Genomic DNA, 19,209 nt, shown 5'->3' with positions numbered 1-19,209 from the left:
ATGCGCTGGGGCTGGGCAGGGTGCTGGGGCTGGGCGAGTCCTCAGGGCTGGGGCTTGGGGAATCCTGAGGGCTGGGTGAGGGAGAGTCCTCCGGGCTGGGGCTTGGGGAGTCCTCAGGGCTGGGTGAGGGAGAGTCCTGAGGGCTTGGTGAGGGAGAGTCCTCGGGGCTGGGGGAGGGAGAGTCCTCCGGGCTGGGGCTTGGGGAGTCCTCAGGGCTGGGTGAGGGGGAGTCCTCAGGGCTGGGGCTTGGGGAGTCCTCGGGGCTTGGTGAGGGAGAGTCCTCGGGGCTGGGTGAGGGAGAGTCCTCAGGGCTCGGTGAGGGAGAGTCCTCGGGGCTGGGTGAGGGAGAGTCCTCAGGGCTCGGTGAGGGAGATTCCTCAGGGCTGGGGGAGGGAGAATCCTCGGGGCTGGGGGAGGGAGAGTCCTCAGGGCTGGGTGAGGGAGAGTCCTCGGGGCTGGGGGAGGGAGAGTCCTCAGGGCTGGGTGAGGGAGAGTCCTGAGGGCTTGGTGAGGGAGAGTCCTCGGGGTTGGGGGAAGGCGAGTCCTCAGGGCTGGGTGAAGGCGAGTCCTCAGGGCTGGGTGAGGGAGAGTCCTGAGGGCTTGGTGAGGGAGAGTCCTCGGGGTTGGGGGAAGGCGAGTCCTCAGGGCTGGGTGAAGGCGAGTCCTCAGGGCTGGGTGAGGGAGAGTCCTGAGGGCTTGGTGAGGGAGAGTCCTCGGGGTTGGGGGAAGGCGAGTCCTCAGGGCTGGGTGAAGGCGAGTCCTCAGGGCTGGGTGAGGGAGAGTCCTGAGGGCTTGGTGAGGGAGAGTCCTCGGGGTTGGGGGAAGGCGAGTCCTCAGGGCTGGGTGAAGGCGAGTCCTCAGGGCTGGGTGAGGGAGAGTCCTGAGGGCTTGGTGAGGGAGAGTCCTCGGGGTTGGGGGAAGGCGAGTCCTCAGGGCTGGGTGAAGGCGAGTCCTCAGGGCTGGGTGAGGGAGAGTCCTGAGGGCTTGGTGAGGGAGAGTCCTCGGGGTTGGGGGAAGGCGAGTCCTCAGGGCTGGGTGAAGGCGAGTCCTCAGGGCTGGGTGAGGGAGAGTCCTGAGGGCTTGGTGAGGGAGAGTCCTCGGGGTTGGGGGAAGGCGAGTCCTCAGGGCTGGGTGAAGGCGAGTCCTCAGGGCTGGGTGAGGGAGAGTCCTCAGGGCTCGGTGAGGGAGAGTCCTCGGGGCTGGGGGAGGGAGAGTCCTCAGGGCTGGGTGAAGGAGAGTCTTCGGGGCTGGGGCTGGGAGAATCCTCGGGGCTCGGGGAGGGAGAGTCCTGAGGGCTGGGCGAGGGAGTCCTCAGGGCTGGGGCTTGGGGAGTCCTCAGGGCTGGGCGAGGGAGAGTCCTCGGGGCTGGGAGAAGGCGAGTCCTCGGGGCTGGGAGAAGGCGAGTCCTCGGGGCTGGGAGAAGGCGAGTCCTCGGGGCTGGGAGAAGGCGAGTCCTCGGGGCTGGGAGATGGGGATTCTAAGGGACTGGAGCTCGGTGCATCTTGAGGACCAGGGTTGGGTGACTCTCCAGTACTGGGACTGGACGTATTTGTACTCGGTGCAGGGGCTTCTTGACGGCAATCAATTCCTTCACTGTCTGATGTTGGGTTGCCTATGCTGCACGCGATTCGAGAATCAGCGTCAGATCCAGAGTTAGTTTGGAAGGAACCTGGCTGTGATGCGGTGGCGCTTCCAAAGGCCTGCGAAGGGAGACACGTTGGGAAGGTCGAGGGATTCTGTGGACTGGTCATATGGATCTGATAAGGTCATGTTCGCAAAGACTGGTACCATCTTTCTAAGTGGGTAACAGCCACTCACATTTGCCCCGTCGGGATCGAGAGAGGCACCACCATTGACGGATGCTCTGGTAGGACCTGTGGAATCCTCACTGTTGGATTGCCAGTCGGAGTAAGCCAGCCTACCGTCGGAGTCCGTGGCTTGGCCGAAGAAGGAGGCCGAGGATGCACCCCCGCCGGAGGTCTGTCGATGTGCAAGGTGTCGTGAACATGAGCGATAGTAATTCATGGGGCTGGACGCAGTCGTAAGAGCCTATGATCAGACATGACATCAGCAAACCTACCGATCCAGAGGCCGATCCAGTCACGGACGAGCCCTCGGTGTCAGAGCGTGAGCTTGCTCCAGAGCCAGCAGAGGCACCGGCTCCCCTAGCGCTGGACTCGGAGATGCCAGAACCGAAAGAGAACTGCAGCAGCTTCCTGCAACAGGAAGTCGGAGAGGGAGTTGAGTCGACAGGGGTAAGTTGACTGCTCGATCCTTGAGAATCGTAGCCTCATTAGGTTCGGCGTGACAAGCTGGGGAGCGCCGCTTGCAAGGTAATGGCACACCCCGTTAAGGGCAGACCATCAACCAGGATCATCGAGCAACCCTTCAGTCGTGAGGCAGTTCCTCTCTATGAATGAGGGTGCTAAAGTTCACCTGCTCAGGCCTTCGGCTTCCGTCGACATGATGAGGGCGAGAAATAGTACGGCGGTGCATCGCGCCATACCCATGGTGTTCAGAGGGCACAGAGAGAAGCCAACAGCCCAATGGCACCCGGATCCAGATGACTCGATGGGTGAATTTATTCTATGGCGGTTGAAAGTCCGCCCCTACCCTTTATCGACAGGCTGCCTGGTGGATGCAACCTTGTCACCGACAGCACCTGGAAGTTGTACTATCCTATGCCCGACCACCGGAGATTCGGTCATTTCTTGTTCTTGACCTAGCACAGTCCAGACGACCACACACACGCCTACTGGCTGTAGCAAGGAACGTTAAACCTCACATCGGACCGAAATGACGCCAATCGGAGCGGCTGCTGCCTTAGAAGGGTCCTCCCACGGCCATGGCGTGTCCGGCTTCCGATGATTCAGGGGGTAGCCCATCCAATTCCGGCGGATTGCCTGAGGCGCCAAAAACGGCGCAGTCTTGCTGTAAAAAGTCGAACGCGAGTCCGCGACAGGACGAAGTAGTATTATGACTTGAGGAGAAGATCAGGCAGGTCTCCAAGGTGGATTTGCGGTATCGCCCGCTTGTAGAATGCAGCATGTGCTCGTACGTGGCAAGAGTCCGGCAAGGTTGGACCGGCTTCCAAATCCAAGGTGCATGAGTGGCCCAGCGCACCTTGCCAAGATTCTGTAGCGATTCTGCTCCGGCATCCGGTCTTAAGGTTGTCAACCAGGTCTGCCCATGTGCGATCTGGGTAAACAAAGTTTCGGTAGCGAAAGAGCTGGAGCGCCACCAAATTTCGCGAGTCCACGACGTGCTCGCTCACCGCCAGGGATATCTTGCCGGAAAACGTCGGTTGGGATTTCGTACATGTGCTTGTGGCCATTCATGAACGGAATGAAGAGGGTCGATCGACCTCCCCCCGTTCGACGATTTCCCCGCATCCTAGCTCGTCGAGCATGTGACGACGCGCGGAGGGGGGTCGAACGTTATTTTATATGCCGGGAGTGGAGCTAGGATTCCCAACGCGCATCGGCGCACGCGGTCGGCTGCCACCACACCTCGACGCAAAGATACGGCGTGCTTGCGATAAATCATGCTTAAAATCGGCTCGATTGAGGGTCCCTTCACGCAACTTTAAGGCCGTAACGACCCCCTTTTGTCTTCCACCCGCGCGCCTCGCCATCGGCTCATGGAACTCCGAGTTATCTTCACGGCATGTCAGGGATCTGCCTCGACTGTGAGCATGTTCAGCAGAGAGTGGAGGTGCTTCATTTGTATAGTGGTGAGACTCACTTTAACCTAGATCAGAGCCCTGATTCGCTGGCAATGTCACCTCGCACCCCCGAACCTGCACCATCCTGTCCACGTCTAGTCATGAATGTTGGCCCCGCTAGCATGTCTAGTGCCCTTCAAGGGTGTGAAGAAGATTCCAAGGTCGTGCAGCAGGCCCAACTTGGATCAGCACTCCATGCTCCTGGGTTCCAAGGTCACATTGTATTAAAGGTTTTCAGGTCGTTTGAGGATGGGGTTGGCCCAGGGGTGACACTGCGCAGGCATGACATTCAGGGTGTGGACAGCAGATAGGCAGGCTGTCCCCGCAACAATGGATGCAGGTCAGGAAGGAGCTGGATCGATCGCCACCAAACCCATTGGCTTGGGTCACAGGGCTGGCGCACACGTGTTCAGGCTGTTGGGATGCTCTGGCAGCCATGCCTTCAGTGGGATTGGGGGCCATGTGGGATTGAGACCCAGCATCCCGGTGGCCCATGCATTGCAGGGCCTGAGGTGTCCCCTTCTTAGCCGGCATGCCCCATCGCAACCATGCAGAGTGTGTTTGGGTAGCCCAGACTCTCCATCTTGCAGCTTCAGAGGGACATCCCTCCTGAACTGCTTATGCTGTGCCACCGCCTGGCCCCAAGGACATTGCCTTGATGCCCGGACCTGTGCCAGCCCTGGGAGGGTACAGGGGCATGGGCCCCGGGCTCGATGCACTCAGAGCCTTCCCTGGGGCTCTCGGGGACTGGGATCGCGCAGCCCGAAGGGCCACGCCAGCCGCGCCGCCGTCTACGGGCCCTGCAGCGCCAAGTGTCGCCGCATGGCCGCCATGTGGGCCGTGGCGAGGTGCTCCCTGCCAAGTCCCGAACCCCCCAGCTTGCTCACGCCTGCGGGTTGCGGAGGGGGGCCCGCATGCATTCAGGCGAGGGCTCCCATGCCCAGGGTCACACGCGCCCCGCCCAGCAGGCCGCGCCAGGCATCGCCTCCCAGCCAACCCCGACGCACTCACCGGCAAGCTGGCCGTCGCCGTTCACCCGCAGACAGACCAGGGCGTCCATGAGGGCTTCCTCCTCGGCGGTGGGGTCCACAACCAGGGCGCCGCCAAAGATGCCGCAGGTTAGGGGGGTGAGCGGGGGCTCCAGGCGCAGGGCCCGAGGGGCGGCGGGCCCCTCTGGCGTGTCGTGCGGCGCTGGCACCGCCGCGCCGCCCGCCCCCTCCGGCTCCAGCGCTGGCAGGCGGAGGGCCTGTAGGGCGGCGAGCGTGGCCAGCAGGCAGACGTCGGAAAGGCTGCCGTCCGCGTCCAGCACGTACACGTCGCAGTAGGCCACCCAGACCGAGCGTCCGCCGGGGTGGGTGAGCTGGGCGAGGTCGCACAGCGCACCAGACTCTGCCAGGCCGCCCAGCTCCTCCGTCAGCCGCGCGGCGCGCGGGCTGACCAGGCCGGGCCGGCTGCTGGCCGAGCACATGGGCGGCAGCTCCACCTGGTGTTGTTTTGGGGGGGCAGGGGATGGAAAAGCGGCGAGGCGTGGGTGGGCAGGGGTGCTTCCGAGCCTGGAGAGGATCACTCGCCGGGGCTCCTGCATTGGCACAGCCAGTGCGGGGCAGACCAGGTGCCCAGTTCCCCCTCCCAACCTCAGCTGCACCCACCTGCACGATGATGCTGCCCTCCCCGGGCCGCTCGTCTTCGGGGCTCGCCACCTCCAGCTTGATGCCGGCCAGGGCCGTCGCACGGCCCAGCTTCACCAGCGCGGAGCTGTCTGCGCCGGCCACGACGTCCCGCACGATGCTGATGGGTCGCTCCTGGGTGAGGACGCGTCCATCGGGGCGCATGCCCTGTGAGACGAATTTGGCATAGTACTCCCGGGGGTAGAGGCGGGCGAAGGCGTCGCCCTCCAGGGAAACTACCATGCGGGCAGGAGGCTGGGTGTATGTTGAATGGGAAACTCTGCAGATATCATTATCAATATGGGATGGGAAAGCCTGCCCGGCTGAACCCATGCGCAACCCCCCTGTCGTGCCACCGGGTGGCCCGCGCCCGGCCTGCCGATTCTCGCAGTGGTGAGAGTCTCCTCCCGGTACCCATCCCTAGCCATGCCCCCGCGCCCGGCTCTGCTTCGTTACACATGGTACCCCGCGGAACATGAGGAATTGGTCAGGAGGCCCACCCTCAGCGTCAGGGGCGGCTTCACAGGTCCGCCAGGCACTCCTGGGCCAGCGCCTTCTCCTCCACCAGTTCGTCCCCGGTGGTCTTCAGCAGCTGGGCGGAGCGCTCGTCGATGTCCAGGCCCTGCAGTGGTGATCCAGGCCAGGGGGGAGGGGGGTGGGCGCAGGGCCAGGCAGGGGGCCGGTGCGTAGGCTTGCAGGGCAGCAGGCCTCGAGTCATTCAGGTCTGCAGCTTGCAAGGCCGCGGCGTGCGAGTGCGGGTGCGCCGTGCAGGGGCAGCCACCGCCCAATGCTCTCCGCGAGAGTGTTAACCAACGCTCCCCTTTGGACCCCCTCCACACCTGCACGATGCTCCACTTCCCGTCCTTGGTGGTGACGGGGAAGGAGAAGATGACGTCTTTGGGGGCGCCGTAGCTTCCATCGGACAGCACACCCATGCTCACAAAGGTGCCCTCTGTGGGCGCCCGCGTGTGAGTGTGGAACGTCAGTCTCCGACTGTCGAGTGTCTGGGGCCAGTGGCGGGCGGCCATGGCGCTGCCTCGTGCAGATCGCGTACCCCAGGTTGCTGGCAGAGCGTGCACAGCAGGAGGCAGCACGTGCTCGAGGGCACCGGGACCCCAAAGTTTCTTAAACCCCCCCTGCGAAAGGAAACACATGCACAGCGACACTCCCACACGACCTCCCATGGCCGGCGCCAGCACTGTTCTACAGGAAAGCATGGTGGTGGCACCCCGGTTTACCCTCCACCCGCCTCACCTGGGGTGCCCAGGACCCAGTCGCGGATGTGATCGCAGGCGGAGGAGGCGGCGGACAGGGCACTGGACAGACCGCGGGCCTGTGACATGGAATTCGAAGAGGTAGAATTACCAGGCCTGCCCCGCCCTCTCGTCCCAGGCCAGCATCCGCGGCCATGTACCACCAGGGTCAGAGCAGCCCCAACTCATGCATGCCTCCTGTGCGGCCAGCCCCGCCCTGCCCTTTGCGTGCCGCCCTCCAGCACCCCGCCACACTGCTGCACCCTCCAGCGCCCCAGGCGGCGCCTTCCCCCCCCCCCCTTTCCTCCCCCAACACGCACACACGCACACACTCACCTTGATGATGGCCGCCCCACGCTGCTGCACAGTGGTGATGAACTCACCGTCCAGATAGGCGTCGTCCTTGACCACCTGCGGGGTCGGGCGGGGGGCCGCCAGGGTTGGCAGTGATTGAGGGGGGTTCCCGCGGAAGGGCATGCCAGGGCGGGGCCATGGGGAGGGGGCCCGCTATGGAGGCCCCCCACTCATGCCACCACCGACGAGGAGCACCGCAAGCCGCCCCACCTCGCGCGCCGGCTTGCCGTCCACGGTGGCGTGGTTGACGTCCGGGTACTGGGTGGAGGAGTGGTTGCCCCAGATGATGGCATTGCGGACCTTGCCCACGTGCGTCCCGGTGCGCTCGGACAGCTGCGGTGGGCGGTGGGGGTGGTACGGTGGTGGTGGAGGAGGGGGAGGGAAGGGGCTGGGGGGAGAGCCGGGGAGCAAGGGGTCACATGAGCGGGGGTGGGGCCGCCAGCACGCCCCGTCGGTCGCCAGCCAGGCCCCGACACCGTGCCTGGCTGCGGTCCAACACGCCCCGGCACCGCCCAGGAGATGTCCACCCCCCTTCCAGCCGTCCCCCGCGAGGTCTCACCTGGCCCAGGGCGCGATTGTGGTCGAGGCGGGTCATGGCGGTGATGTTCTCGGCGGGGATGGAGGGCGCATTCTCCTTCAGGATCAGGGCGTTGGTGTTAGCGGGGTTGGCCACCACCAGGATCTGCGTGGGAGCGGGTTGTGTCGATGGGGATGAGGGGGGAGGATCGACGGCTCCCACGCATTCCTGCCCCTGCCGGCCGTGGAGGCGCAGGTTGTGGCGGGTGTGGAGGCGGGGGCGCTCGAGGGGCTCCAGGCGACGGCGAGGTGCCGCGCACGATCACCCCGGGCCGACGTCGGACTCGCCCCGCCCGCACCTTGGCATTCTTGCTCCCATGCTTCTCCAGCGCGGCAGCCTGGGCCTTGTAGATGGACACATTCTTGGACATGACGTCCTTGCGCTCCATGCCGGCCTGGCGGGGGAGGGAGGGGCGGAGGTGAGGCGTGGGGCAGGTGAACCCAAGGGGTGCGGCGACGCTGGCCGTCAGGGGGGAGTCTCAGCGTGGCGGCTGTCCTGCTGGGCTGTCGCCAAGCACATGCTCCTTTGTTTCCAAAACCCAGGGGCCACCACCCATCCAGACCGAGGAGGGCAGCACACTCTCACTCCTACCTTGCGAGGGAACCCGCCCACCAGGATGGCGACGTCAATGCCGTTGAAGGCTTCATTCACATCGGTGGTAGCAACCACGCCTGGGTATGGTGGGAGAATGATGGGGTGTCGTGGATCCGCTCAGCCGGGGTGGTGCAGGCCACGGGCCCGGCGCCCAGCGGCTTACCTGCCAGCAGGGGGTATGCGGAGTCCACCAGCTCCATACGCACGCCCTCCAGAGCCTGCTTCGCGGGCTCGATGTCCAGCAGGTGCAGGATCACGGGCTGATCGGGGCCGAGTGCGGCCCCGCGCGCCACCAGTGGGGCCAAGGCATAGCCGATTTGGCCTGGGCGGGAGGGGAGGAAGAGTTGAGTAATTGACAGTGTGGGTTATTAGGGGGCGGTCGCAGCTCCTCAGCGAGCTCCAGCCTGCCTCTCACCAGCAGCTCCAGTGATGAGCACGCGCTTAGGTTCGGGGGCCATTCTCGCGCAGAGGGATTGGGGAACCGAATGGAAGATTGATCGGACGTGTATGACTGATCTGAAATTATGAGGGAAGGTGCACGCCTGATGGTGATTACCCGTTATGTCGTGTTACTGGAAAAGAGTCCGTCGTCGCGATCCACGTTGGCATCGGGTGGAGGGGGTGGGGGCGTCTGTGGGTGGTCGAAACACCTGCGATCAGGATTGATGAGGGACCAGTGCAGGGCCCCACATCCGAGAGCGAATGATATCCAGGTCAAATTGCCATCCCAACTCGGATTGTTCTTGGATGTACGGGACACGAGCCTGCGCATACCTCAACACAGGAAAGGCATCGGTTTCACCAGCACGCATGTTGACATCCCTTTCTATCAATAAATGTTGTCTCAATATGTGCAAGCAAAACAATTTCTCCCTTGGAAGGATGTCAGCTCATCTGTTGATCATTGTGAAGGGACAGCTTGGTCTTCGCATGCTCTTTAAGGGAGACAGACAGGGACTGGGGTATTAGAGGCCACCACCCTATTCCTGGAAGGAGAATGTATTCCTTTCTCCTCGAGAGTCGCACCAAGTCCACTTTTCATCAGAGAGCGTATCGGTTGTTTGGATTTGATCACCTTACGCGATGGTGTCCAAACGTCCATCGGCATGCATGTCACGTGCATTGCCAGAATACTAATGCACACTCCTTTCCATTGACATACGACAGTATTATGCCAAATATGCAGCCATTCTCGTTGCAGATGTCGGCAGATGAGCCAGTCTTTGGGAGCCACTTGGATGGCATTCCAGCTCACCTCGACCCTCCCCAGGAGAAGCCTTGGGGGGATTACAGGTACTCGACCACTTTAGTCTTTTGCTTCAGACACGAGTAATACCACAGCATGGCGCGTGGGTTTCCGCCGGTCTGGCGTTTCTCATGTCAACAAGTTGTCACCTGCGCGACACCCGCAGTAGAAGATTTGTCCCCGTGGGATTAGGGCACACGCCCCAAGTCCTAGCCGGGGAGCCGGCCTCCAGGACTGACCCTCATGATCCCCATGCATCTTTGAAGGCGTCCCATCGTCCTGAGCCATGGATGTGAGGACAGTGGTTGCGAGCTCTCCCACTCACACAAAACTCCTGTGAATGGAGTTTAACTGGGGAGCGGAGAAGCAAGGCAACGAGGCATCGACGAGCCTGGGCGACAACGGGAGGGAAAACCTCATGCTGGAACTTGACGACAAAACACTGCAGGTAGGATGCGGGAGTCGGCGCGGTGGACTTTTCTCTGACTCAACCCTCCTCGCCAGCTCAGGGAGTCTGCATGGCTGTTCCTCTCTCGATTCAGCAACGCGTTTGCGTGTGGGCTTGCCAGGATGGACCACCCGTCTGCACCATCCATGTGCAGTGTCTCGTGGGATCCGGGGCTGCGGGTCTCCTAGGGTCTCACGACGGCCCGGCCTTCCCGTCGACCTCTGCCGGGCCCAGCGGGAGTGGCCGGGAGAAGCGGAAGCACGATGACTCTGCCGCCTACAACTGGATGGCCATGGGAGGGTTTGGCGAGGAGGAGGAAGAGGAGGCGGACGACTCGGGTAGGCGGAGAGCTGCTCATGGCCCAGCTGTTGGGAGGCCCACCCGCTTGTCCTTCAACACTGGGACCCACCCTGTTGCAAATGGCCCCACGGGCATGCCCCACCCCCCCCCCGCCCCCCCCCCCCTGCCCCCCCCCCAGACGACTCTCAGCGCCGCATTGGGCGCAAGGGTCGCCCGATGAGCACCGCAGCCGTCGCCAAGGCGACCCGCGAGAAGGCCCGGCGGGAACGGCTGAACGAGTGGTGCGCCTGCGGTGCACGCCTGAGGGCCGTGGATCGCGGCAGGGGCAACGGCAGATGCTGGCTGCCTGTGCGCGGGGCGGTGCATGGTCGCTGCGCTGGAGCCCCGGCTCGTGAACCGAGGTGTCGGCCCGCCCAAACCCCACCCGCCTGCCACCGACCGCCCCCACCCCCACAGCTTTGAGGAGCTGGCCAGGCTGTGCGACCCCACGGGGCGGGGGGTGAAGACGGACCGCGTGTCGGTCATCGCGGACGCCATCCGCGTGCTGACCCAGCTGCGCGTGGAGAACAACCAGCTGCGCCAGCTGAACAAGTTCCTGGAGGTGCGTGGAGGTGGCGGGGCGCGGGAGGAGGGGGATTGGCACGAGGGGAGGGGGGCCCAGCCGCGAGGGGTCATGTGGCTTGGGCGGGAGCAGACCCCCGAGACCGAGCTTGGGGGGCCGCCGCTGCGCTGCCGCAGATCCCGTCGAGGCAGGCTGCCATCTCGCTCGGGAACCCCGCTGACGCACCGGCCACCCCCCCCTTCTCTCCGCTCCTCGACGTCCCCCTTCCCACACTCCCTGATCTCACCGCCGCAGGAGCGGGTGTCCAACCTGGAGCGCGCCCGCGCCCAGAACGTGTACCAGCAGTCGCTGCTGCAGCAGCGCGCCGACTCGCTGCTGCAGCAGCACGCCGGCGCGGGCATGCACACGGGCGTGCTGGCGGCCGGCCCCGGCCGCATCGTGCCCCTGGACCTGAACGGCGGGGGCGGCGCCGAGGCGGCGGCCGCCGCGGCCGCCACGGCCGCGGACTCGCCGTACCTGCGCCCCGCCTCCGCGCACGGCGGCGCCGTGCCCGTCCCTGGCCAGGCCCTGGGCCACGCGTTCCTCCACGACCCCTTCGCCGGCGGCGCGCTGCCGGAGGTGGACTACGGCGCGCTGTACGGTGCGGCGCTGGGCGGCGCCGGCCCTGCGCCGCCGCCGGTGCCGGCCAGCATGCTGGCCCCCGCGCCGCTCAAGGCGGAGGCGCTGGGCGGGCTGACGGGCGTGGAGCTGACGGCTCGGCTGGAGGACGACGCCGGCGCCGGCCTGGCCTGGCTGCCGGCCCCCAACGCCAGCGAGGACAGCAAACTGCGGCCCCCTGCGGCCTGACCGGGGCGGTCTGTGTGTCGGAGAAGGTGAAGAGGGAGGGGTCCCAGCCCTGCGGCCAGGAGGGCGCTCGGAATGACGTGCAAGTCCGAACGACAGAACTCGGTGTCGGCGCCTCTCCTCCCGGACCCGAGAGCATTGCCCTGGCATCGCTGCCGCTGCACCTGTGCCGGCGGCGCTGCGATACCCCTGCTTGCTTGCTGAGAGCGCATCGTAGGAAGGATTCCCACATTGTTGAACACCAATGCCCGTGTGTGTAACACCATACTATGTGCTCTACACATGTCACCAGGGGTATCCATGCGCCACACATGTCACCGGGGTCGCAGTGCGGCCATCGCCTCTGTCAGGGCGGTGGTCGCCGCCTGGAGGTGCCTGGGCTCGTGCAGGGCGGTCACCAGCACCCTGCGCGGAGTGGAGGGGTGTCGAATGGATGGGCAACAGGGTTTGTGTGGGAATGGTCGCACGTGCAGAGGGCAGGCGACCCCTCCAACCATCATCTCCACGGCCTCAGGCGCACGCGCCTGATGCTGGGCGGGGGCCGCCGGGTCTCCACGCTGGAGTACTTGGCGGTGGCCAGCAGGATGGAGTGGTGCTTCAGGACGTGCGCCACCACCCTCTCCAGCAGCAGGTCGCCCTCCTCGTACTGTGGAGGGGGTGAAGAGGGTGGGGGGGCGATGTTGGAGGTGTACAGGGAGGCAGTCTTCTCCAAGAGATGGGGTGCGCCAGGTACGGGTTTGCGCGAGGAAGGCAGGCCCGGTGCGACTCTCGCTGCCAGCTGCGCACGGCGGGACTCCCCCCGACCCAGTGGCACAGCCCCCGACAACCCCCCTCCCCATCTCCAAGGGACCATACCGTCTCGGGGGCGGGGTCCAGCTGCAGGTGCACCACGGGCGAGGCCGCGGCCGCCTCGCCGCCCACCACCCGCAGCCCGGGCACACCGGCGGCCAGGGCCCGGAAGGCCGCGGCGTTGGCGGCCAGGCGCTCGCGCAGGCGGGGCCCCTCCTCCCTCAGCGCTCTGAACGTCTCCAGGGTGACTGCAGGAGTGGGTGGGGGGGGTCGGGATGCGAGGCTGCTCCCAGGCCGGCCACTCCATCATGATGGGGAGCACGACAGGCGGGGAAGGCCGGTTGGCGACACACCCTCCCAGCTCGCACCCTTGGCGGTGTAGGGCGGCGAGGAGGCGGAGAAGCAGTAGCCCAGGCCGGACAGGCGCTGGTGGTCTACCATCTCACGGTTCCCGGAGCAGAACCCGCCGATGCAGGCCAGGGCGGTGCCTGCGGGGCCAGGGTGGGGGCTTAGGGCGGGGCCGGTTGGGAGTGGCGAGGGTTGCCGCCTTGGACGGCAGGACGGGCACCATGGAGGCGTGCACCAGCAGGAAAGCCGCACATCCCCTCTCACCCAGCGACGCGCCCACGATCTCGACGGCGGTGGGGGGGATGCCAAAATGGTCGGCCGCGCCGCGCCCATGCTGCCCGAGGACACCGAGCGACAGGCTCTCGTCCACGATCAGGCGGTACTTGAACTTCTGCTCTCAAACGGGGGAAAGGGAGGAAGGAGCGCTCAGGAGGGGGGTGTGGCACAGCGCCTGAGTGCCGGCCAGAGGGGGCGAAGAGGCCGTGCTGTCACCTCCGAGGTCGGTACCCCGCCTTGCACAGCAGCTGGGAACCAGCTGCCCCTCTAGGCATCCCAACCCACACAGCACCCGCCGCCCATCACCCAAAGTCACCAAGCCAGCTGCACACCTCCTTGAGTGCCATGAGCTCCTTCAGGGGGGCCATGTCGCCCAGGCTCGCGTAAATCCCCTCCACCACGATAAACCGGCGGTTCAGGGGTTTCCTGTGGCAGCAGCGCCAGGTGGGGACAAGGGTTGAAATCGGGAACCTGGCAAGGTGTGGCCCACCTCCGCGGCAAGGCGTCTCAGCGGATCCTCGCCCCAGGATTGTGCATTTGCGTTCCACTCCCCCCTTGGAATTGCCCAGCTCATGGTACGTTCCAGCCTTGTCCACATCAGCCCACCCTCCCCCGCACTCCGCGCACCGAGAGCGTTTGTCCTCGGCTGCCACCTTCTCCAACACCCTCTGCAGGTCGGCCAGGTCATTGTGCTTGAAGGTCAAGAGCCTGGCTCGGGACAGGGAGCAGCCCGTCTGGATGGAGTAGTTTACCGCCTGGGGTGCATTGGTGCGGGAGGGGAAGGAGGGGAGGGGTTGGCGAAGGCCACCGAGGAGCATTGAGCCCCAGCCAGCGTGCTCGGCAGGACACCGCAGGTCCAAATGCTCATCGTCAAGGACGCTGCGCCACCCAGGTCCCACCTCGTCGCAGACGATGAGGTCCTTGGCATTAGCAAAGGCAGGGATGATGGAGGAGATGGTGGCAATGTCGTAGGAGTAGAGGATGGCCTCCTCGGCGCCCATGAACCTTGCGATCTCGGCCTGTGTGGGGGTCCGTGGGAATGCGGGTGAGACAGCACATGGGTGCAGAGGGGCACAGTGCCTGGCTGAGGTCTGAATGAGAGTTGTACACTTACATCTGTCCTCCCGGCACACGCCTCGATTCAGGAAGTCTGACGGGACCAGCTACCCCCTCCATCCTCAAAGGCACCACGTCCCACAGCTTCTGCCCAGCATCCCACTGACGAAGCGCACCTCCAGCTCCAGGTGCACATCCATGGTGCCATAGAAGCCGCGAGGGCCACAGGCCCCAACGCCGTACTTGTGGATGGCCTCCTCGCACACCTGCCTGCCCTGCTCCAGGTTGGAGAAGCCGAGGAAGTCGGTGCTGGCAAAGGAGGTGGTGGGCTTGCCGTCCACCTCCACGCTGCAGCCAGAGACGGCGGTGATCACGTGGGGCGGGCGGGCAGCCTGCGCCGCCGTCAGCTTCCCCACCAGCGGCTCCGGCTGCCACTCCTCGCACAGCTCGTCCACCTCCTGTGTGGGAAGGGGGGGGCATGGAGAACACGCCTTGATCTGTGTCTCTGCACACATCGCTGCACTGAAAGGGGTTAACCCAGGGAACACCACTGGAGGGACACCCAGAATCGCAGCAGCCTCGTCCAGGCCGTGTGCCCACCTCCTTTGACAAAGGTCGTTCCTTCCGGCGCTGCGGTTTCTGCCTTCCCTGGAACAGAAGGTAGGAGATGAGCGCCAACAGGATGGCCTCCACTACCAGGTGCCCCTTGCTCTCGATGAAGGTCTGTGGGTGCAGCCTGCCCCCGGGCTTGAAGGTGGTCCAGGCGGTGCTGATGATCTCCTCCACCCATGCCAGCGCATCCCGGGGCAGGAACTCCCCGACGGCCGGCACCATGTGCGAGGCCATGGCGACTGTGCGGGACTCGAGGGCGCTCATGCAGTCAGTGTCGGGAGTCGTCAAGACGACACATGCACCGCTGCCCGGGATCCGAGCCTCTCAGGAACACTCCCAGGAACGGTTAGAATGCTGTAACACGGTATTACAGACAAGAGCGAATGAGCAGCTGCAGTTCGGCCCCCCTTTCAGTCGGACCTCGTCGTGGCCCGCAGGATTTGAAGGCCCAGGAGTGCCCCCGAGAAAGCATGGTCGCATTGCCCCATCGGCCAGCTCCGGCATGGCAGCGGCCTTACGTCGAGGGGGCCACTGTCAGTCGATAGAGTATTAGCTTGACTTCCTCGGGAGCTGAGGAGGCGGCGTCAACCAGCTGGAGGCGGACAAGTGATCTGTGCCATGACACCTCTGTCCTCGTATTAGATTGCTGCAATCTCGCCTGGGACAGAGTCCACATCCTCCGATCATCAGCGATGGCATCGGGCCTGGAAGCGGCCGCTGCCAAGCTTTTAAACTTCGCAGAGCCGCTCGATGTTGCACTGCTCGATGCCACTGTTGCTGCCTTCTACGGCGCCTCCACCAATGATGAGGTGGGGTGGGTGTGAACGTTGGACCTGCTTTGGTTCCCGTCTAGATGTCTGGGGAGCAACTCCAAAATCCCTCCCACCCCTCGCAGCGCGGAAGTGCGGAAGCCATCCTGCGCAAGTTCCAGGAGCAGCCCGACGCCTGGACACGGGTGGATGCCATTCTGGAGACATCGAAGAACCAGCAGTCGAAATTCTTTGGGCTCCAGGTGACCTGCAGCGGAATGCACGGGCGTGGATGCGGCTTGCATGGCCTGCACTCAGGACATGCAGCCACCCACCGCATCCCTCATTTCCTTTGCCTGCCCGACACAGGTGCTGGAGTCAGTGATCAAGACGCGGTGGGGGGCGCTGCCCGACGAGCAGCGCGAGGTTCTCAAGACCTACATCAGCAACCTCATAATCAAGCTGTCCACAGACGAGGTGGGTGTTGTTGAGAGGGTGGTGACTGTAAATTGTGCTACATCGCTGTTCGTCCCGACCTTCGGTTGCCAAACCACAGACCCACCTAGATACACCCCCATCCACCCACCCACCCAACCAACCACACACCGTGCAGGTCGCCTTCCGGCGCGAGCGCGTCTTCCTGAACAAGCTCAACCTGGTGCTGGTGGACATCCTCAAGCAGGTGCGGCGATGATGGGCGCCCCTACGGCCGTCCGTGATATGTGTTGCCCAGGGTCCTCGCATCCGGCTGCCCACCCCCACCTGCCCCCATTGGTTGACATGAAAACGCCACCGATGCCTCCCCGGCTATCGGGCGCTCATGCCAAGCTCTCCACTCGCCACACTCCTTCAATGCTTCCCCGCAAACAACACACCAAGCGCAGGACTGGCCCCACAAGTGGCCCACCTTCATCCCCGACATCGTGGGCGCGTCCCACACAAATGCTGGCCTGTGCGAGAACTCCATGGCCATCCTGCGCCTGCTGTCGGAGGAGGTGTTTGACTTCTCCGACTCCCTCACCGCGGCCAAGACGCGCGAGCTCAAGTCCAGCTTCAACGACCAGTTTGCGCAGGTGCACGAGCTCTGCCTGGCCGTGCTCAACGGCAACGCGGCGCGGGACCTGGTCCGCGCCACGCTGGCCACGCTGCATGCCTTCCTGTCCTGGGTGCCGCTGGGCTACATCTTCGAGAGCAACGTGGTGGACGTCCTGCTCCGCCTCCTCCCCCAGCCTGCGCTGCGGAACCTCGCGCTGCAGTGCCTGACGGAGGTCCGAGGCTGTTTGTGGTTGATGTGCTCGGGAGGGTGTGGAGAGAAGGAGGGGCTAGGGGGAACATGAGAGTTCGGTAGTTTATCTTGGCGCGAGCGTGTCCAGCTTGAGTTTGGCTGCGGGGGCTAGCTCAGGCCTGCCCTCCAGGACCCCATGCCCGCACAGATTGTTTGCTGCACAGCCATAGACATGCCATGGGAACCCCTCCCTTTCCCCTAATCCACAACTCACTCCCGCACCTGACTGCACAGGTTGGCGCGCTGTCAGTGGGGCCGGAGTACACGCCGCGGTTCCAGGCCATGTTCCACCAGTTCTGCCTGCTACTGGCGCCCATGCTGCCGCCGCAGGTGGACATCGCGGCTGCCTATGCCAGGTCAGTGGCGGCGCATGCCGGGAGGAAGGGCAGGGGAGAATAGGAGGTTGGACAGTGGGAACAGGAGAGGGCGTCGCGTGCGCATGTGGATTTGTCGTGAAGCAATGGCGCTGGGCTTGGGGGCCCAGTGGCGGGTCCACAGCAAATGGGCGTCTGGGCCGTCAAGACGGGAGTGGGGCGGGTGTGTGGCTGTCCAGAGGAAAGCGCCAGCACCTGCAGAAGCGCGCTGCTGCGCAGTACGTGCCGCTCCGATGCACCTGCATGCCTCATCCCTCTCCACCCCCCACGCAGCGGCGGCGACGATGACCAGGCCTTTGTCCAGAACCTGGCCATGTTCTTCACCTCCTTCCTCAAGGTGCATGGAGTTGTTGCAGGATGCCCCGCCCGGGCCCTGCCTGGCCCCCACCCCCGACGCCTGAGGCCTCAACCATGAACGCTCACACACCCCTCCCCCCCTCACGCGCCCCAGACCCACATCATGGCCCTGGAGGGGAGCGAGGAGCTGCAGGCCGACCTGCTGGCGGCGCTGGACTACCTGGTGGGCATCTCCTACGTGGACGACGACGAGGTGTTCAAGACGTGCCTGGACTACTGGAACTACTTTGTGCCGGAGGTCTACTCCTTTGTCTGCACCACCGCTGGGAACGAGACCGCCCAGGTTTGATGAGGGGAGTGGGGGATCGAGGGCTGCCAGATGGGGCCTGGCAGTCTGCCTGCTCGCACCCTTTTCCCTGCATCCGGCGCAGACCTTCTCCACCTGCGCCCTCCGGGAAGCCCCTCCTCGCGACGATACCCCACGCTGCAACAAGTCCCCACCCGCCCACCCACCCACCCTACAAAACGGCTCGCAGTTTGCGTTTGGGGGGATGCCCATCTCGGCCGCCGCCATGCGGCGCAAGCTTTACGGCCCGCTGCTGTCCAAGTTGCGAGCGCTGATGATCGCGCGCATGGCCAAGCCGGAGGAGGTCATCGTGGTGGAGGACGAGAATGGGAACATCGTGCGCGAGACGATGAAGGACACGGACGTGCTGGCGCGGTACAAGACCATGCACGAGACGCTGGTCTACCTCTCGCACCTGGACCACGAGGACACCGAGCGCCAGATGCTGGAGAACCTGAGGCTCCAGGTCGGTTGGTGGAGGGGTTGGGGGGGGATGGGTGTTTACTTTTGCCATACAGGCTGGCTCACATCAGCAGATGGGCTGCAAGATGTGGGGTTTTGTGCTACACCCCTCAGGGCAACGCCTGCAACCGTTCACCATGCTTTGCCCCACCCCTGAACCCCACTCCCCATCTCAGCAAATCAACGGCGCCAACTGGGGCTGGTCGGCCCTCAACCGGCTGTGCTGGGCCATTGGCAGCATCTCCGGCAGCATGGTGGAGGACCAGGAGAACAGGTGCGAGGGTGGGCGGGTGGGTGGCAGCGCGCCTGGGCTGCCAGGGATGGAAAGGTGGGAGGCGTGAGGGGGCGGGGGCGTGACTGCTGCTCCGGGGCCAGGGTTACTGTGCAGCTCACTGCCCTCGTTGTCCCGGCATGTCCAGTCACGCCGACCTCACCGCTCCATGGCCTCTGATCCCCTCACAGGTTCTTGGTCACCGTCATCCGGGACCTACTCAACCTCACCGAGATCACGAGGGGGAAGGACAACAAGGCCGTCATCGCCAGCAACATCATGTGCGTGGTGCTGGTGACCAGGTTGTTGGGGGGGGGGCGGCAAGTTCATCGGTCCCTCGGCCATGCTCTCGCGCTGCGCAGGCTTGCAAACACGTCCCCAGCCGCACACACCTGCTGCCCCTCTGATCGAGCACCAACACTCGTGCGCCCTTCCCCCCCTGTCGCCCCAGGTATGTGGTGGGCCAGTATCCTCGCTTCCTGCGCAACCACTGGAAGTTCCTGAAGACGGTGGTGAACAAGCTGTTCGAGTTCATGCACGAGACGCACCCGGGTGTCCAGGACATGGCCTGCGAGACCTTCCTCAAGATCGTGTCCAAGTGCAAGAAGAAGTTTGTGGTGCAGCAGGTGGGCGAGACAGAGCCCTTCATCTCCGAGCTGCTCACGGGGCTGACCGCCACCATCCAGGACCTGGAGACGCACCAGATCCACATGTTTTACGAGGCGGTGGGTGCCATGATCGCCGCGGACCCAGGTGTGCAGGGAAAAGGGCGGGCC

At 64.6% G+C, this 19,209-nt stretch overlaps 7 protein-coding genes across 7 annotated transcripts in view; 4 read left to right on the top strand and 3 right to left on the bottom strand.

Moving 5' to 3' along the window:
• Window positions 1-858: 858 nt before the first annotated feature.
• F751_0247 (MAP7 domain-containing protein 3) lies at window positions 859-1,435 on the top strand (the record flags this gene model as incomplete). The annotated part of the gene is made up of 2 exons (XM_011398642.1): window positions 859-1,179; window positions 1,316-1,435. Coding segments are annotated over 2 exons (441 nt in total), but the record flags the coding sequence as incomplete, so codon positions are not given.
• Window positions 1,436-4,515: 3,080 nt separating this feature from the next.
• F751_0246 (Exosome complex component RRP43) lies at window positions 4,516-5,634 on the bottom strand (the record flags this gene model as incomplete). The annotated part of the gene is made up of 3 exons (XM_011398641.1): window positions 4,516-4,613; window positions 4,736-5,207; window positions 5,374-5,634. The coding sequence occupies 3 exons, from the start codon at window positions 5,632-5,634 to the stop codon at window positions 4,516-4,518; spliced, it is 831 nt and encodes a 276-aa protein (XP_011396943.1).
• A 277-nt stretch (window positions 5,635-5,911) lies between these two features.
• Window positions 5,912-8,627, bottom strand: F751_0245 (Malate dehydrogenase, cytoplasmic; the record flags this gene model as incomplete). Its single annotated transcript, XM_011398640.1, has 10 exons — window positions 5,912-6,013; window positions 6,231-6,343; window positions 6,646-6,724; window positions 6,981-7,055; window positions 7,209-7,331; window positions 7,558-7,680; window positions 7,874-7,969; window positions 8,167-8,246; window positions 8,333-8,491; window positions 8,585-8,627. 10 exons carry the CDS (start codon window positions 8,625-8,627, stop codon window positions 5,912-5,914), a joined length of 993 nt encoding a protein of 330 aa, XP_011396942.1.
• Window positions 8,628-10,379: 1,752 nt separating this feature from the next.
• On the top strand, window positions 10,380-11,571 carry F751_0244 (Transcription factor; the record flags this gene model as incomplete). Its single annotated transcript, XM_011398639.1, has 4 exons — window positions 10,380-10,444; window positions 10,620-10,764; window positions 11,020-11,163; window positions 11,440-11,571. 4 exons carry the CDS (start codon window positions 10,380-10,382, stop codon window positions 11,569-11,571), a joined length of 486 nt encoding a protein of 161 aa, XP_011396941.1.
• Window positions 11,572-11,850: 279 nt separating this feature from the next.
• F751_0243 (hypothetical protein) lies at window positions 11,851-12,096 on the top strand (the record flags this gene model as incomplete). Its single annotated transcript, XM_011398638.1, has 1 exon — window positions 11,851-12,096. The coding sequence occupies one exon, from the start codon at window positions 11,851-11,853 to the stop codon at window positions 12,094-12,096; it is 246 nt and encodes an 81-aa protein (XP_011396940.1).
• F751_0242 (Serine palmitoyltransferase 1) lies at window positions 11,883-14,883 on the bottom strand (the record flags this gene model as incomplete). Its single annotated transcript, XM_011398637.1, has 10 exons — window positions 11,883-11,973; window positions 12,075-12,214; window positions 12,424-12,605; window positions 12,726-12,845; window positions 12,970-13,096; window positions 13,314-13,407; window positions 13,609-13,736; window positions 13,881-14,000; window positions 14,214-14,495; window positions 14,638-14,883. 10 exons carry the CDS (start codon window positions 14,881-14,883, stop codon window positions 11,883-11,885), a joined length of 1,530 nt encoding a protein of 509 aa, XP_011396939.1.
• Window positions 14,884-15,341: 458 nt separating this feature from the next.
• F751_0241 (Exportin-1) overlaps window positions 15,342-19,209 on the top strand; it is a gene marked incomplete at both ends in the record, with an annotated part of 8,359 nt that continues 4,491 nt past the window's right edge. The window contains 12 exons of the mRNA XM_011398636.1: window positions 15,342-15,458; window positions 15,545-15,661; window positions 15,768-15,875; window positions 16,012-16,080; window positions 16,283-16,666; window positions 16,918-17,039; window positions 17,331-17,394; window positions 17,509-17,697; window positions 17,891-18,166; window positions 18,339-18,436; window positions 18,625-18,714; window positions 18,885-19,186. Coding sequence (XP_011396938.1) covers window positions 15,342-15,458; window positions 15,545-15,661; window positions 15,768-15,875; window positions 16,012-16,080; window positions 16,283-16,666; window positions 16,918-17,039; window positions 17,331-17,394; window positions 17,509-17,697; window positions 17,891-18,166; window positions 18,339-18,436; window positions 18,625-18,714; window positions 18,885-19,186 — 1,936 coding nt within the window. The remainder of the gene's footprint in view (window positions 15,459-15,544; window positions 15,662-15,767; window positions 15,876-16,011; window positions 16,081-16,282; window positions 16,667-16,917; window positions 17,040-17,330; window positions 17,395-17,508; window positions 17,698-17,890; window positions 18,167-18,338; window positions 18,437-18,624; window positions 18,715-18,884; window positions 19,187-19,209) is intronic.

This window comes from Auxenochlorella protothecoides, assembly GCF_000733215.1.
Source record: "Auxenochlorella protothecoides strain 0710 unplaced genomic scaffold scaffold1, whole genome shotgun sequence".
Lineage (NCBI taxonomy): Eukaryota > Viridiplantae > Chlorophyta > Trebouxiophyceae > Chlorellales > Chlorellaceae > Auxenochlorella > Auxenochlorella protothecoides.
This window is presented reverse-complemented; position numbering and strand designations above follow the sequence as displayed.